Consider the following 17416-nt stretch of genomic DNA (forward strand, 5'->3'; position numbering starts at 1 on the left):
TAGCTTTTATTTTGCAGCCAGCCCATCCATCAGATGGGTACCCATTCCCTTGCCCAGGCAGGACCTGAAAGAGAGGCTGTGAATGCCTTCATCTTATCCATCTCTGTATCCTTCATGATAGTGCATGGGGCTTTGAAACCAGACAATGCCATAGATTATTACATGGAATATTTTAGTAGATACTTCTTCATGTGCCTGACAAGGTAAGTTTTAAAAATAAATCAACAAATACTTCAACATGTAATGGTATAAATCTATTGAGTATGTGTGTTGTCCATCAAAGCAGGGCACAGTGAAGACAAATGCAGAATTTAAGAAGTTATCCTCCTGAGATAATATTCTTAGCATTCCTGGATTATGGCTTTTAGAACTCTTTTACCAGTCTATATCCTCTTTGAGGACAGCAACTGGGTCTTTCTTTGTTGTTTCTCCAATGTCTAGTACATTCTCTGGTAATGTAGTTCCTATACTTGAAAATTGAGAATTGAACTGATAAATGTACTAGGTCCATAGTGTCTCCTCTTCATCTGCCTTTATTAATGTTCACCATCAATTTCCATGTGGCTCCTAGATTACAAATTGCCACTTCTGCTCCCGAGTTTCCTGGCTCTGATTCAACATTTTCTTTTTCCATGTCCATTTCCACCAACTCCTGTTGTGCATCAGGCACAATTCTATGATCAGAGGCACAACTGGGGAAGATGAGTGATATGGGAGCAGGGGACAGACAGTTGTTTCTCCAGGGCATTTGTTGGGGGCTGTGAATGAATTATGGGTTTGTTTGAGCCATCTCAAGGCAGGCATATTGCTCTTTTGAGAACTCTAGGTGAAATCCCACCAATTGGAATGGAGTTTGGATGGATTTGTGTCATACTGGAGGTACCTGGATGGATTTCAATGTTTGGAGGATTATATACACACACATTTCAGGGAGAAAAAGGGAGGAGGGTACTTTAAAAGACTGTTTAGGATAAAAGACATTATGTAAGAATAGCCCAATAAAAATAGTGCCAGGGTGCCAGGACTATAGGAAGGCATTATTTTAGGTTTTTGGATAGTTTTGCAGATTGCTTAGTTTATCTTCTGTTTTTTAAATGCAGACTATGACAAGCAATTCCAGAAGGACACCTGTGTTGAGGTCTCCAAGCACCCCCAGGTTTGATGATTCCTGGGAGGGTTCACAGAATTTAGTATATAGTTGTATATATGGCTAGGATTGCAGGGGAAAAATACAAAAAAACAAAATCAGCAAAGGGAAAACACATGGAACAGCCTAGGGGAAATCAGATGTTAAGCTTCCAAGAGTCCCTTCTCAATGTTGCCACACAGTACACACTTACTTCTTATAGCACCAAACTGTGACTATATGAAATGGTGTATACCATGGAAGTGTGTGAAAGATTCAATGTCCAAGGTTTTCCTGGGGGCTGGTCATAGAGGCACACTTTGCATGACACATTCCAAAATTCCAGATTCCGGAAAGCAAGCGGATGTCAATTATAAACTACGTTTTTTTTAGTTAAGGTAGTGTGAGCCACTCTTATCAGTTAGGGAATGATGGGATCCCTCCCCAAATTCAAGTCCCTCCTCCCCAACCTTGCAATCCCATAGGCCTTCCTAAGACTAGTGTCTGGCCTTCTACTGTTAATACTTTTTTGCATACTATCCCCCTATTTCAGTTTTCTGTGGATTTGCTATGGGGCTACAAGATGCTGGAGTGGTAGCCTTCATCATATCTCCATTTGATTCACCACTCTGGCCTCTGCAAAATTTAGACTGATCCCTATAAAAGGATCAGAAACAGTTCATATTCACATGGAATGGACAACAGTATGTAGTCTTGCCCCAAGATGTTAATGCTATTGCTTGTTATTAAGAAACCTAGACCAGATACACATTCTAAAGAAAATTAGATTACTACAAGGATGGATTGTGTTAGTCCAATGAGATGAGCAAGAAGTGACTAATAAAATGGAGGCCTAGATAAAGCATCCATACTCTAGAGAGTGAAATAAAAATCTATAAAAATTTTAAGAGGCCTACATATCAGTAAAAATTTGGGGGAGGTATGTCCAGTGATGTGGTACACTCTGGGACATCTTCTCTAAAGTGAAGACAAATTACTATAATTTGTATGCCCAACTCTGAAGGAGGCACAAATGCCTGATAGATGTCTTTGGATTTTGAAGGTAGTCTATTTCACACCTAGGAATATTATTGCTCTTGCCTATACACTGGATGACATGAAAGTCTGTAAGTTTTGAGTGTGGTCTAAAATAGGGGGGGGTTGTATGGCCAGTTCTTATTGTGGTCTGATCCAAGACTGTCACTTGGGTTATCCAACTGGGAATACCCATCTTTAGAGTTACTGATGGAGGGAAAGATGTGAAAAAAGTCACGACACATTACTACAGAAAATATTTTATTTTTCAAATAAATAATAGATTTTTCACTCAATTATTCTATAAGAATTTTCTTTTTATTAATATGAAATATATATTTAGTACATTTCATGTTTTCTCAAAATGAAGACTATGGTGTAACCATAAGTCTATTTTCAGAAATTTCAGAAATAGCAACCAAAGTCTATTTTCAGAAATTTAACCTGATATGAAGAAAAATACCACATCAAGTCCTTCACTCTGATTTGGTACTGAAGTTGAACTGGTAGTATTGGTGTGCTCTGGGATTTAGTGGCCACTACAAGCTTTAAAAAGCAATGAGAACCCTTGGGGCAGCCTTGGTTGGATGGGGGATGATGTGGTTTCATAACATACAGGACAGTTCTTCCCAGAAGAACTGGACTAGAATCTGTGGGACAGAGAACTGAGGTACATACTGTTTACGTATTTGTTCTGAGTGGCAGGAGGTAAGGGCCCTGACTAAAAAGTAGGGAAAATGTCTTCCAGGCTTCCTTAATCTAAGTAGCCAGTAAAGTAATGGACTTTGTAGATACTGTGTTTCGATTTTTACTTTTTGTCATTATCCACTCACTTGCTTTAATTCATATGTTTAGGAATAGGGTAAAGAAAAAGTCTCAATTTCTATCAAAGTATTTCCATAAAACCTACGATTTTACCCAAACATTTCATTAGAGTACTCATTAAATTAAAATAAATGAAGTAATGAAAGATTTTAGATAGAAAAAGAGGAAATCTAAGTGATTTCCTCTTAAGCATTATGCTTATCTTTCAAATGTGGGTAAAATCTGATTTAGAGGGAAAGTTTGGACTCCTATATAAAAAATAACATGCATTAAAACAGAAATTCTTAAATACAAAAAAACCCTCAAGTGACCACATCCTTATTGATATTAATGTAACACAAATAAAATTACCATGAACAAATTAGCACAAAATGCAGTTCATTTCTTATTAACACAACAAAATAACTGATACTCAAATGCTCACTACTATAGCATGAACTTAAGGCTCACTTATATGTGCCTCAAAGTACAGTGTGACTTTTGGCCAATATTTTTATCCTAATTCACTGTACTTACAGCTCTTAATTCCAGTTGTTTTAGTAAGAAATTAGGAAAGAAGATAAATTCCTGACACTTGGATCATTCAGAAAATAGCTAAGAGTTATTCTTTTGTATATTTGGTAAGAATCTATTCTAAAACTATTTTACATACCTGTTTTTCTCAATAAAAGCCTTTGAACAAAAAATCCACTCCTCTAGTTCCTATTTCCATTGGAGGACCCATTTATTATTTTTAATGATTTATTCTATATTTTAAAATTTCAGCAATAGTACCTTCTATAAAATACAAAGCAGCATTATAAGTATTCAGCTAATTCTGGCATTCAGATTTTGAAGATATACCTTTATGAAGTAAGTCATGAAGCAAATTTTGAGAGCTGTTAAAGCAACTAACCATCTAAAGATCAAATTTATGACCCTTTTGTTTTGGTTTTCAAACTACTCTGGTTTACATCAAAGTATCTCTCACGAGAAGGAATGATATACTGTATTGAAAAACAGATCTCATGAACGGTCTTCTTAAATTGGCTCTTAATAATTTTAAAATACAGAAAATCTTTACCAGGTGCTATTCTCAGGGTCAGTGGTATAGGCAGTAAAATGAGACTTATAAAAAGATCCAAGATGGATGTGTGTTATAAATGAATTCTGCTTTTTAGTAAAATACTTCTAAAATTTCAATGTACTTATCATAAAACCTATTCATGGTATTTGTCTGAAGCTAAAAATCTGATGCCACTGAATAAGTGTCTAGTTCCTGTTATTTTATCTTAATGTAGCTAATTTGATGTCATTTTCTTATTTCTATAGAATTTTCTTCAGATTTTAACATCTTACAATACTGACTTGGCACTAATTTAAGTTTGTAAAAACATAATTGTCAGAAGTCACACAAAAACATGATAACTATAATATTTCTGCACATCTTCAAAAAAGTCTTTGGAAAACAACTATAATGCATAATGCTCCAGAGAATCCTAAGTACTGTCAATGATAGATATTGTTTAGTGATGGTACATGAGAATTGTTTTCTAGAAAGTTGTATCAAGGTCAATTTTAGGTAGAACATGAAATTATTTCATGAAATATAGTATCATTCTATGCTCTCCTGACAACACTCCCAACAGAAAGCATTCAGTCTATTTGCTGTTTCTTGGCTGATCAGACATTCATCCTGTAATTCCCTGATTGTCTTCCTCAATGATTTTTGAAAATGTTTTTCTCGGTCTAAAACATTCCGTAGACTTTCCTTGGTATCCTCAAGCTCGCTGATCACATGATCTAATTTATGCTTAAGTTTCTTTGGACTGTCCATTACACTGTAGCTATGTTCCTAAAAATATAAACACCAAGTTATTAAGTCATACACACAAGTAGTAAGATAAAAGCTTATTACTAACGTCGTGTGCTGGGCATGGTGGCGCATGCCTGTAATCTCAGTGGCTTGGGAGGCTGAGGCAGGAGGACTGCAAGTTCAAAATCAGCCTCAGCAACTTAGTGAGGCACTTAGCAACTCAACAAGACCCTGTCTCTAAATAAAATATAAAAAAAGGGCTGGGGATGTGGCTCAGTGGTTGAATACCCCTGCGTTCAATCATCAATACCAAAAAAAAAAAAAAAAAAAAAAAGCGTATTACTAGGCTTCAGTTGTTTCTTCATTTATGAAGTGTAGAGGTCTTTAAGTTGGTGATACTTGAAGGCTTAAAGAATACAGGAAGAGGATGGGGGTAGTAACAAAAATCAGAGTGCCTAGATTTCTCTTTTTCCTAAGGTTAGATATACATGAGTACAGAACATTTGGATGGGAAGCATTTCTTATCTGGGGGTTCATACCTGCTATGAACTTCATGACACTACAACTATATAGCTTTCATTCGTTAAGTTTGGCAATGATAAGCTTAATTTTTATCTATCATATGCATTTAAATTGTTAAATTTTTAACTGAGTTACTATTTTAAAATAATTTAATCCTCTTTATTTTTCTTAAAAAAATTTTTAGTTATAGATGGACACAATATCTTATTTTTATGTGGTGCTGAGGATTGAATCAAGTGCCTCACACATGCTAGGCAGGTGCTCTACCACTGAGCTATCCCAGCCCTGAGTTACTTTTGATGAATTTTCACTTTATAAAAGATGAAAAGAGTACTGGAGCAGGTCCTAAAGTTGTGTGTTAGTTATTTAGAAAGGACTTTGGTCTTGGTATTTTAAAGAGATAATTTAACTCCTCTCAATATTTATTATGGTTATACTTAAGTGTGCTGGGTATATATTTTTTTCCCATTTTCATTTGAAAATTGAGAAAAACACATATTTTATACAGTTACTATAATTTTGAAAAGGTGATGTTTAATATTAAAATTAGTGAACAGTTCTTTGCTTCTAGCCGAGATGAAGTAAAAGAGTTGATTGATTCCTACCCCAAAACAACAATGCATAGCCAAAAGACTTGAAAGACAGTTCTCTTCAGAGAACTGTTTAACTGATGTTGGGCAAAGAAGTTATCCTACTATCGTGGACAGAAGGAAAACAAAGAGATGAGTCTCATGATTGCTCCAGCTTATTGCTTTTCGAGTTTGTAGGTCTCGGTATAAGGAGGGGTAACCCATGCAGAGATTGGCAGACAGAGTTGAGGAGAGAGTGTCAAATATCCAGGGATACCAAGGTGGTTAAAATTTAAGAAGAAAGTACGAGAAAGGAGAATGCCTCCTAGAGAGAAATCTCTGGAGATCTTCAGAGGCTTCACCATGAATACTGTGCTGATTAAGATAAGTACATGCATGTGAGAAAACTACTCAAGGGTGAGGAAAGAACAATCAGAAAATATTACAGTGCAAGGAGCTCATAGGGTATGGATACTATTCACCAGCAGCCAGATGTGAAACTTAAGATTTATGGAATACTGAGTAATGTACATGAAAGGATCTTGCCTCTGTAATGGATAATGAATAGTCCTAGACTAACACTGTTCTAATCCTGCCAAGAAAAACAAATCTGAAAGGACCAAACTGTTTCTAAATAACTGTATTCAAAAATAATGCTCAAGGAGAGAGAATACAAAAATATCTGGCATTCAGAAAATTAAAATCCACACCATGCAGCACACAAAATTTACCAAGTATATAAACAAGCAAAAAAAAAAAAAAATTAGCCACATTAACAGATAAACTGATTGATGAAAATCAACCTCAGAATTGATATAAATGTTAATTATTGGCACAGGAGGGAATTAAGGTTATTTTAAAAACTGTATTACATATATTAAAAAAGTAAAGACGTGAAAGATGTATAAAAGATTCAAATAGAACATCTGTGGTTAAAGGTTACAATGTATGGGGTGAAAAATACATTGGAGAAAGTGACAGATTAGATATTTCAGAAGAAAAGATTAGTGAATGTGAAGATCCAACAAAAGGAACTACTGAGAATGGATGAGAGAGAGAAAGAGGTAATAGTAAAAAACAAAACAAAAAAGAACAGCTAGTAGTACAATTCCAGACAGCCCTATCTATCTATCTATCTATCTATCTATCTATCTATCTATCTATCTATCTATCTGTCTGTCTGTCTATCTATTTTTTCCCCCAAAGGAGAAGAACGGAAAGTTGGGATAGGAAGAAATATTTGGCCAAAATTTTTCCTATTTGATAGAAAATATGAGCTCAGATTAAAAATAAAAACAAAACCCTTCAACAACTCAAGAAATAAGTACAAACCCAAGCACAAGAAACAAACCAAGACAAAGCTAAACCAAGAAAAGCAAAAAGGCAAAAAGGAGGAGGAAAAAAAAAAAAGGAAGGAAAAAATATAATAGGAGCTTTTTTTTTTATTAGAAATAATGCATGTGAGGAGCTGGGGTTGGGGCTCAGTGGTACAGCACTTGCCTAGCATGTGTGTGGCACTGAATTTGATTCTCAGCACTGCATATAAATAATTAAAAAATAAAGGTCCAGCAAAAACTTAAAATTAAAAAAGAAACAATGCACATGAGAATACAATGCAATAACATTTTTAAAAGCTCTAAAAACAAAAACCCCCAAACTATCAACCCATAATTAAATATATAGTGAAAGTAATTTTCAAGAATGAAGATTAAAAATGATGTTTTCAGACATAGAAATGCTGAGGTAATGTTACCAGCAAAAATGTATCATAAATAATGTTAAAATAAGTCCCTCAGGCAAAATGATACCAGATGGATTGAAAAGCAGTGAAAATGGGAACTACATGAACATATAAGATTTTTTTCTTATTTTTTAAAAAATATCTTAAAAAAATATCTTATTGTTCAAACAAAAATAGTAACAATACAGTGCATAGTTTATAGCATAGGTAAAAACAACAACAGCAAAAGGACGGTGAGAGAACTGCAAGTATACTATAATAATATTCATATATATATGCATATACATATCCACACACATGTATATTTACATGTAAATGCACTATTACTTGAATGTAGTCTGTGATAAGGTAAAGATGTATTGTTACAAACCTACAAACAACTACTAAAATAAAACAAAGAATTACAGCTTGTGAGTGAAAAAAGAAGATGAAATAAAACCATAAGAATTACTCAATTAATCCAAAAGAGGATAGAAAAGAAGAAAGCGGGAGAAAAAAGGAATAGGAACAAATAGGAAATAAGAAAATGACAGATTTAATCTTTACTATATCAACCATCACATTTAGTAAAAATGGTCTAAATAACCCAAATAAAAAGGCAGAGAAGATCAGATTGGATTTTATAAAAAGAGCAAGATTCAAAAGTATATCCTGCCCAAAAATATTGCACTTCAAAAATAACAAGAACAATAATAATAAGGCAAGGTACAGTGGGTATTAAATTATCTAGGTAAATTTCAGACCTGGTCTTCTACCAGATATAATGAAAGTCATTTCTTAAATATAAAGGGCTTACTTTATCAAAACATAGCAATCTTAAATGTTTATATACCTGATAACAATACTGAAAAGTATAACATACAAAACCACTGACAACATCTAAGGAAAATTACATAAATCCACAATTATCTGAGAAGATTTTAACATCCCTATGTCAAAAACAGACAGAAATTCAGTAAGAATTAGGAAGATTTGAACAACACCATCCATCACCTTGACCTAATTGAAACTTATAGCACATTCCAGGTAAAACCAGCAGAATGCACATCCATTGCAAATGGACACAGAACATTTATCAAGCCAGATCATATTCTGGGCTATAAAATACAGCTCAATAAGTTTAGAAATGTTCAACCTATACAATGTACATCTTCTGACCATAATAGAATTAAATTAGAAATTAATGATATCTGGTAAATTTCTCAATAATGTAAAATACATAATACATTTCTAAATAACCCATGGTTCAAATAACAAGTTAAAATATAATTTGAAAATGACAATGAAAAACAAAGAAATTTGTGGAACACCATAGTTTTGGAGTAATCAATACCACTAAAGCAATACTGCAGGAAATTATCATATGAAATACCTACGCTAGAAAGAAAAAAAGACTCAACAATGAACTTGGCTTCTACTTCAACTAGAAAGATGTGAATTTTACTAAAGTAAGTACAAAAGAGGAAATAACAGAGATGAATAGAAATCAGTGAGGAAGAAAGAAAATGAAAGCTACTTCTCTGACAAGGTCAATGAAATTGTTACATCTCTAGGCAGACTGATCAATAATATAAAAGAACAGAAATAAATTACCAAAAGAAATCAGAAATGAGAGATATGACATCACTAAAGATTTTATAGGTATTAAAAGGAGTAATAAGTAAATGTTTATGAATAACTGTGACGAATAGATAAATTCACTGGAAATCACAGCTACTAAAGAAGTTTTCTTTCCTTATAAAGAATAACCACTAGTCTAGACAGATTCAATGGAAGAGTATATCAAATATTTCCAGAAGAAATAGTATCACTGTACACAAAATTCTCCAGCAAATTGAAAAAGCTGGCAATATTTCCAACTCATTTTTTGAGGTATATTCTAATATTGAAACCAGACAAATATATTACAAGAAGAAAAAAAAAAGACTACAGGTTATATCTCTCTCCTGTATGTATCAAAAAAAAAAATTAAAAATTTAACATATTGAGTTGAACTTGAACAATATATAAAAGGGATAATGCATCACCACTTGGTTTATTCCATGAATAAAAGGTTGGTTTCACATTTGAAAACCATTTCTGATAAAACTGCTTAGCAAACTAGGAACGAAAGGGCACTGGACCCAATAAAAAGCATTTATAAAAAACATAGCTAGATCACATTTAACAGTGAAAGACTAAGTGCCTTCTTCCTAAAATCAAGAACAAGGCATTGAGATTAGGTCTTAGTAATTATATCCATCATAGCCCAAGAGGTTCGAGGTGGTACAATAAAGCAAGAAAAAGAAATTAAAGGCATCCTAGAAAGGAAGAATTACAATGCTCTTTTTTTTTTTTTTTTAAAAGAGAGAGTGAGAGAGGGGAGAGAGAGAGAGAATTTTTAACATCCATTTATTTTTTTTAGTTCTCGGCGGACACAACATCCTTGCTGGCATGCGGTGCTGAGGATCGAACCCGGGCCGCACGCACGCCAGGCGAGCGCGCCACCGCTGAGCCACATCTCCAGCCCCTACAATGCTCTTTAATCACAGAAGATATGATGATCTGTGTTAATCTCTATAAAATCTGATAACTTTTACAAAAAACCTGTTATAATTAATGAGTTCAGCAAGTTTGCTAGATACAAGATCAATACAGGAAAATCAATTATATTTCCACATTCTAGCAGCAAAAAACAAAATGCCACTTTTAACAGCATCCAAAAGAAATACTAAGGGATACATCTGACAAAGCGGAATACCTATGTACTAAAAAATATAATACAACTCTGAGAGACCTAAATAAATGGAGATATTCTGAGATCACGTGTTGAAAGACTATTATTGTCAATTCTTCCCAAATGGATCTATAAAATCAACACAAAACTAGTAAAAATTCCAGCAGTTTTTTTTTGGTAGAAATTTACAAAGTAATTCTGTAACTCACATAAAAATGCCTACAAAGAATACATGATAGCTACAATAACTTTTGAAAAAGAATAAAGTATAAAAACTAATATTGCCTGGTTTTAAGAATTACTATAAAGCTACAGTAAGACAAATTTATATTCTAGATCTGACTGTAACATAAAAAGGCAACAAATAAATTAATGTAAGCTTGAATCTTTATGTGTGTATGGCTTTCCCACCCCCCCAAGGAAATCTAATGACATAGCTATTTTTATTAGATATTTCCGTACAGAAAACATATATTTAAGAATTATTTTCTTGGTAGAAATTTCCCTGTGAGAGCATTCTTTGAATTGGTTACATATTTATGTAACCAAAGGATTAACTACTTCTATATTGCTCTGTCTACATATAAATTACAATGGCCCTGGGAAGCAATACTATTTGGAGATATTACATATTTAAAAAATACGGAAACACTTAAATCCCCAGTTTTTGCCAAGATTCTGAAAAAGTCTGATTTTAACGGATAGGACACGTTCATCTTGAAAGTATTAACATTAGTTCAGTAAGCAATTTTACTTACAAAAATGAACTGGGATTGGAATTCTTCAATACATGAGGAAGCACCAACAAGCTGGTGACTGTGGTTTGTGACTGGAAGGGTTTTGAGGGTGAAGTTTTTTCTACAATGAATCTTTTCTCTTTTCTCCTGTTAAGAATAGTTAGTAACAAATCACTGAGACAGTCTATGTTTTCTCAAATTCTTATTTCTTAACTTTGTGTAGTGAAAGAAATACATTTATTTTCATGGAAAATTGCTTTTAGAAGTCAATAAATTCCACTCAGATTACTTTAAAAGGACTTCCTGAAAACAACGCGATAGTTCATCTGGAAACGAACTGTTATAAAAAATGAAGAGTGATGAGAAGGAATGAGCTCTACCAGCCAATAAAAACACAATACACAGTGATAAGAGCTAAAATAGTGTGCTTTCTTAGAACTAGACAGAAAAATCTAGAAGTAGATCACGTTCATAAATGCCTTTAGGATGAAAGTGGCATTCTAAATAAGTACAAAAAGGTTATAAATCACATTGTAAAAATCAAGCAGTTAAGAAAAGCAAAAAGGGTGCTGAAATCACTTAGTCAGGAGAGTGTTAGACTGAAGAAAAGTTATATCTTTTATATACAACAAACCACAATGAAATTCTATGTACTGAAAATTTATGTAAAAAGGAAAACCATGAGGAACTATAAAAATGTAGGGAATATGTTCTTGTTACTTGCATGGTTTGGTATCAGAAATTGTCACCTCTTACATTGTTTGAAGGTTGAAATAAACAATATGGTGCCCCCCGCAAAATGTAGGGAATATTTATATCATCTTAAGATAGAGAGGCTAAAATCATAAAACACAAGAAATTATATTCAACTGACTATATAAAAAAGTTTGAATTGAAAAATCAAGACAAAATAAACACATGCCATAATCAGAACTAATGATAAACAAAGGTAGCTGCAACATAGATATCAGCTAAAGGATTAATATTCTCAATGTTTTCAAAGAATAGCTTAGAAAAAGATAAAGATACAAGGGGACCTGGATAAGTAACTCATAAGAAATATAAATGTCTAATAAACACATGAAAAAAAATGTAGAAATTACCAATATTCAAAGATAAATTAAAACATTAAGATTTCATTTTTTTCCCCTATCAAATTTTCACAAAGGTTAATAAAATAAGTTATACTAAGAATTGAGGGGGGTAGACACACTGGCATAGCCAGTAGGCTGGTGTAAGTTTTATAGTGAGTCTTTGTAGATATGTATCAAGAGCAAAGCTTTAAAAACCTATGTAATCCTGACTTAACAACTTCATTTCCAGGAATTTAGTTCAATAAAATAAGGATAAGAATAAAAATTTCACTTCAATAATATTCATTTCCTTGCTGTTACATGATAGCCTATATGCAATAGTGAGGCTTGATTATATAAACTATTGTGCCTATATGCAGGATTAACTGCTCTATGGTCATTAAATATGAGCTATAAAGCTGACACTACCAAATATTGGCAAGAGGAATCCAAGGAACTTTTATATGATGATACTGTAAATTTGTGAAACCACTTTGGAAAACTATGGCAATATCTATTTAAATTAAACATACACATCCCAGGATCCAGCAAGTCTCATTTTTAACAGACGTATCTACACATGTATTCTATAAAAAATGTGTACATAAATCCACCAAAAGACATGAACAAAAATGTTCACGGTTGCATTTACAATAGCATCAAAATGAAAAAAAAAGGAATTCAAATGTTTACCAACAGAATGGAGAAATTTGTTTATTAATATAATGGAATACTATATAACAACAAAAATAAACGGACAAATATCACATGCAACATAGATGAATCACATAAAAGACTGAGCTCAAGAAGCCAGAGTACAACCCGTAGGTAGGACTCCATTTATATAACCAATAATGATAGAAGTCAGGATAGTAGTTACCTCTGAGAGGATAGTGACTCAGGAAGACCATAAGGGAAGCTTCTGTGTTGTATTTTGTCTGAGGGGAGCTTGATGAGTATATTTACTCTGTGATTTACACATTTAGGGTGTGTTCATTTTTCCATATACATACACACACATATAAGTAACTTAAATTAAAAAGAATGATATTCTACATAGATTTCTCTTAAAATGGGATCATAATCTGCAGTACATTCACGTGGGATACTTGTTAAAAAGTACGGTTGCCTGGACTTTAACCCAAAGAAACTGAATTAAGTTCTCTGGGAGTGGGCCATAGGAGTCTGTATTTTAAAAAAATTCCTTGGATAACTCTTATGTAGACTAAAGTTTGAAAGCCATTGTTGTGGGAAAGTATTTAATATCATGGAGAACAGTAGTTAAGAGTGAATTCCAGAACTCAAATGTATATTTTCAAATCTAGTCTCTGCTGTTTTATAGCCGTGTAACTCTACAGGAGGTATTCCAGCTCTCTGGGTCTTAGGTTCCTAAAGTGATAAAATGAGAATAACAATAGCACTTACCTCATGTGGTTGTTTTGAGGACTAACTGAGTTAATATATATGTAAAATGGTTAGAATGGTGCCCTGAAACAGCAAACACTATATAAATGTAAAAAACACAAAATAAAATAAGCAAATAAAGGACACTGAAATTCTATAACATTACCTAAATAAACATTGATGAGTTTATACAAAACACATCCAAATGACTGGAAAGCTCCACATCCAAGTGTTTACATTATTATTTCTGATCTGATTATTCTTTTTATTTAATCTTTTGCTTCTTTACGTAAATTTCTATTATGAAAAATCTATTATAAGGAAATAGTCTTTGAAAGTTAGCATTTTATGGCTTATTTATTATCTTACTTAATAGATAGCTGACACTTTGCTGGTAGGAAAAATCTTTAAAGCAAATTGCATAAGATTTTGTACATTTACTAACATGGAAGAAAGTGAGGCAGTCTGTACTTAATTACTCAGGCACTGAATGTAACCAGCTTTAGAGAGTGACCAAGACTGCATGGGAGCAGGTGCATGTCTGGATAATATTTTTAGCTGTCAGGAAGGAAATACCTTTCATACTTCTTTGAGTTTTCCATATTTGAATCCATCAGTCAGTCCATACTTTTTGGAAGTAAGTACATTCTTACGTATCTATGTAAAGAGATACTGAGGGGAGGAGGCAGCTAACCCATGGCACAATCAGGGAGACAAAAATATTCTTCTATTTTCTTTTCTTGACCTCTTTCTCCTTTATTTCTCTGTTCTTATCCTTCTCTCCTGTTTTTTCTTTTTTTTGTCCTATCCAGGCTTTAAGTTTCTGTGTAGTGGCTGCTCATGGAAGTATACTTTGGACCTGTAAGTAATTTAGCTCTTGATTTCTTGAGAACTGCTAATTTGGAATTTCTGTTCAACCTTCTAAGTTAACCCCCTGCTTTTTAGACACAAAGAGTTATGCCAATTCCTAAAGTTAGTCCACTTTACCACATTATAGGAATGAACCAATATTTATGAGTGGCTACTGATAAAATATTCTTACCATATATCGTGAAAGCTAAAGCTGCCCTCTGTAAATTTAAAAATCCCCCAAAATGTGCTTCAAATGTATAAGCAAACAATAAAAACGTAGGCAAAGAATGGTGCAAATTCTTCAAGGTACCATGGAAAGTGAGTACTGATGACAAGCAGCATCTTGTAAACAAACCTGTAAGTGATATGGGGAATCAAAGATAGAAGGGATGACTCCAGGTTTTAGTTTAATATTTGGAGCACTTCTGTCAAAATCTGTCTTCTTAAAGTGTCTTGAACATAATACATCTCCTTTTTTAGGCTCCCAAATGCCTGCAGCATTCACATCAAGTCTTTTCATTGCTAAAACCCATTTTCTTTTGACGTTTTCATCTGTGGGGAATCTAGGAAAAAACACAAAAATATTTTAAAAACAAACACTATTGATATATGCCTGAATTAAATCTGTCTTCTATGTATGTGGCTAAACTGACTCCTTAGGTTGTTATTACTCTTGAGAATTGCAATATTCAGGAAACTATGATTCGTGCTGCATAACTTAAGTTTTAATATCCAGATTTTTCTGCCAACCATTCTGTAGCCAAATGGACTTCATTTAAATTTTTCTGAGAGTATATGGAGGAAAAGTTCCAATGGATATTTAGCAACTGAAGAATTTTTTCATCTATAGATGATAAGGAATATCACTTGGGTCTTTTCCTATCTGAAGTAATATCCAGAATTTATTTCTCATGAATAGGGCCCTTTTACATTCATTCTTCTGTCAGCATTAGAAAATTACTTAGTATAGAATTTAATATAGAGCAGGTCCATAAATGCTTAGCGAATGTATCCAGAGAACAGCTAGCTGCAGGACTAAGTTCTGTAGATCAGAAATATTTTGAGAGAATTGGAGGCCAATAATTTTGTCTTTCCCAATTTTCTAAGCTGGTTGAAATCTTTTTGGAATAAAGCAGGGTACACATATTTATTTTTTTATTTCCATATACCTAACAAAGCAGCTAGCAGTTCTTTCTCTAGAAAAACAGTATGGTGCTTGGCACAAAAGCAGCAAAATAAACCTTTAGGAACTGAACAATATTAAATTCTATATTTCTCTCCTATGGCTGTTAGAGGAATGGCTAAAATACTAAATGTGGCTCATCTTGGTTTATTCTGGAATGCAGTTAAGAACACTCACTCTGAACTCATATTTATATTTTACAACCTATGCCTGATCTATTTCTAAATAGAAAAGAATATATTTAAGCTAAGATTCTTCATTCAGATTGTAAACTACATGTAAACATCAAACTTCTTTAAAGAAAATACAATGTTAAACAGAATAATTACATTAGCAAAAATGAGTTTGATGATATTTGTTGAAGTCTCTGATACCTTGGTGGTTATCTTAAAACTTTTACACTAAATTACTTATAATTTACACTTTTAAGTGTACAGGTGTGAAATTTAACTAGAAGGTTATTTAAAAAGAACTTGGGGGCTGTGGCTGTGGCTGTGGCTGAGCGGTAGAGCACTTGCCTGGCATGTGTGAGGCACTGGATTCTCAGCACCAAGTATAAATAAATAAAGGTCTATCAACAACTAAAGAAATATTAAAAAAAAAAAAGAAAAAGAAAAGAACTTGGGAACTAAAGTTCTAAACTGAAGCCTTAGGTAGAACAGTCTACTTTTTAATACAGTCAAAAGAACTTGGCTTAACTACAGCAGTCTTACACATGAAATGTCAGTCCTTTTAACTTGGAATTTGGCAAACAGCGAGAAGCACATCCAATGGCTGAGCAACATTTCACCATGATTTTAGCAACTCATAACAGAACTGAAAGAAAATTAAAATAGTAAGAGTTAGTAACTTCAAAGCTAAAGGGAACATATTTACCTTTCCCAATACCTTCCAGGAAACAAGAAATCATATTAGAAAGCCAAAGGGAAGTATTTTTATCCAACACCTGCCAGCAACTTTGCTCATAAAATTTTCTAAGGGCTTGGCATTTTATTAATAGGACATATTTATCTGTATCCCCTGAGAGTATGATTTCATCTTTGTAGACATATACATTTTCCTTCTATCTCCTTACGGGCCCAGAGCTGTCTGCCCTAAGCCTTTGCTATCTCCTGGCATACTATCTCCTACTCATCTTTCAGCTCCTGTCTGCCTCACCAGGGAAATCTTCCCTGAAACTTGGATTAAGGCAGATCCCCTCTAACATCAGATCTCTCAGAATACACACTTTTCCTTACAAGTACTTCTCCAAATGAAAAATCTTACATTTACTGCAGGGATTTTCTGATTGTCTTTTAACCCCACTCGCTGTCAGTTCCATCAGGGAACAGTAGGCATGCCTATTTTTTTTTTTCACTTTTTGTCCTCACGTCTTGGCTGGGGACCTGCACATGATAAATGCTAATGCATATTTTGAAAGAATGAAAGAGCAAGAAAAGGGACTGGAACGTGGTGCAGCAGCAGCTCTAGTTCATCAGCAGCGAGCTCCGGGCCCCGCCACGGGCCGAGCTCCGCCCCTTTCTCGAGGCGCTCCGCCGCCCGAGCGAGAGAGGGAGGGGCCATCAAGTCACAGGTGCCGATGCGGCCGGAGACCGTCCCTTCCTCAGGAGCCACCAGGCGTCTCTGCGCCGCTGCGGTCCTCCTCGCTCCGAACTACGCCCCGGGATCTGGGCGGGCGGCGATGCCAAGGGAAAAGAGCCAATCTAAGAGTTATTACCGTTAGCAGCGAAGACGACGACTAACGTCGAAGACGGAGATTGCGTCTCCCTTCGCTTCCGCCCCATAGCCCCGGGAACCGGAAATCCGGCTGCCCCTGGTCACGTGATCGGCCGCCATAT

The 17416-nt window shown here is 34.2% G+C and overlaps 1 protein-coding gene across 1 annotated transcript; it reads right to left on the bottom strand.

Annotated features, from left to right (window-relative positions):
- Positions 1–2560: 2560 nt before the first annotated feature.
- On the bottom strand, positions 2561–17396 carry Thap6 (THAP domain containing 6). Its single transcript, XM_026408466.2, has 5 exons — positions 17296–17396; positions 16292–16394; positions 14751–14958; positions 11088–11213; positions 2561–4820 (listed from the first exon to the last, which is right to left on the bottom strand). The coding sequence occupies exons 2-5, from the start codon at positions 16369–16371 to the stop codon at positions 4581–4583; spliced, it is 654 nt and encodes a 217-aa protein (XP_026264251.2). The 5' UTR covers positions 16372–16394; positions 17296–17396; the 3' UTR covers positions 2561–4580.
- Between the last annotated feature and the right edge of the window lie 20 nt (positions 17397–17416).

The sequence above is a fragment of the Urocitellus parryii genome, chromosome 10, assembly GCF_045843805.1.
Source record: "Urocitellus parryii isolate mUroPar1 chromosome 10, mUroPar1.hap1, whole genome shotgun sequence".
In the NCBI taxonomy this organism is placed as follows: Eukaryota; Metazoa; Chordata; class Mammalia; order Rodentia; family Sciuridae; genus Urocitellus; species Urocitellus parryii.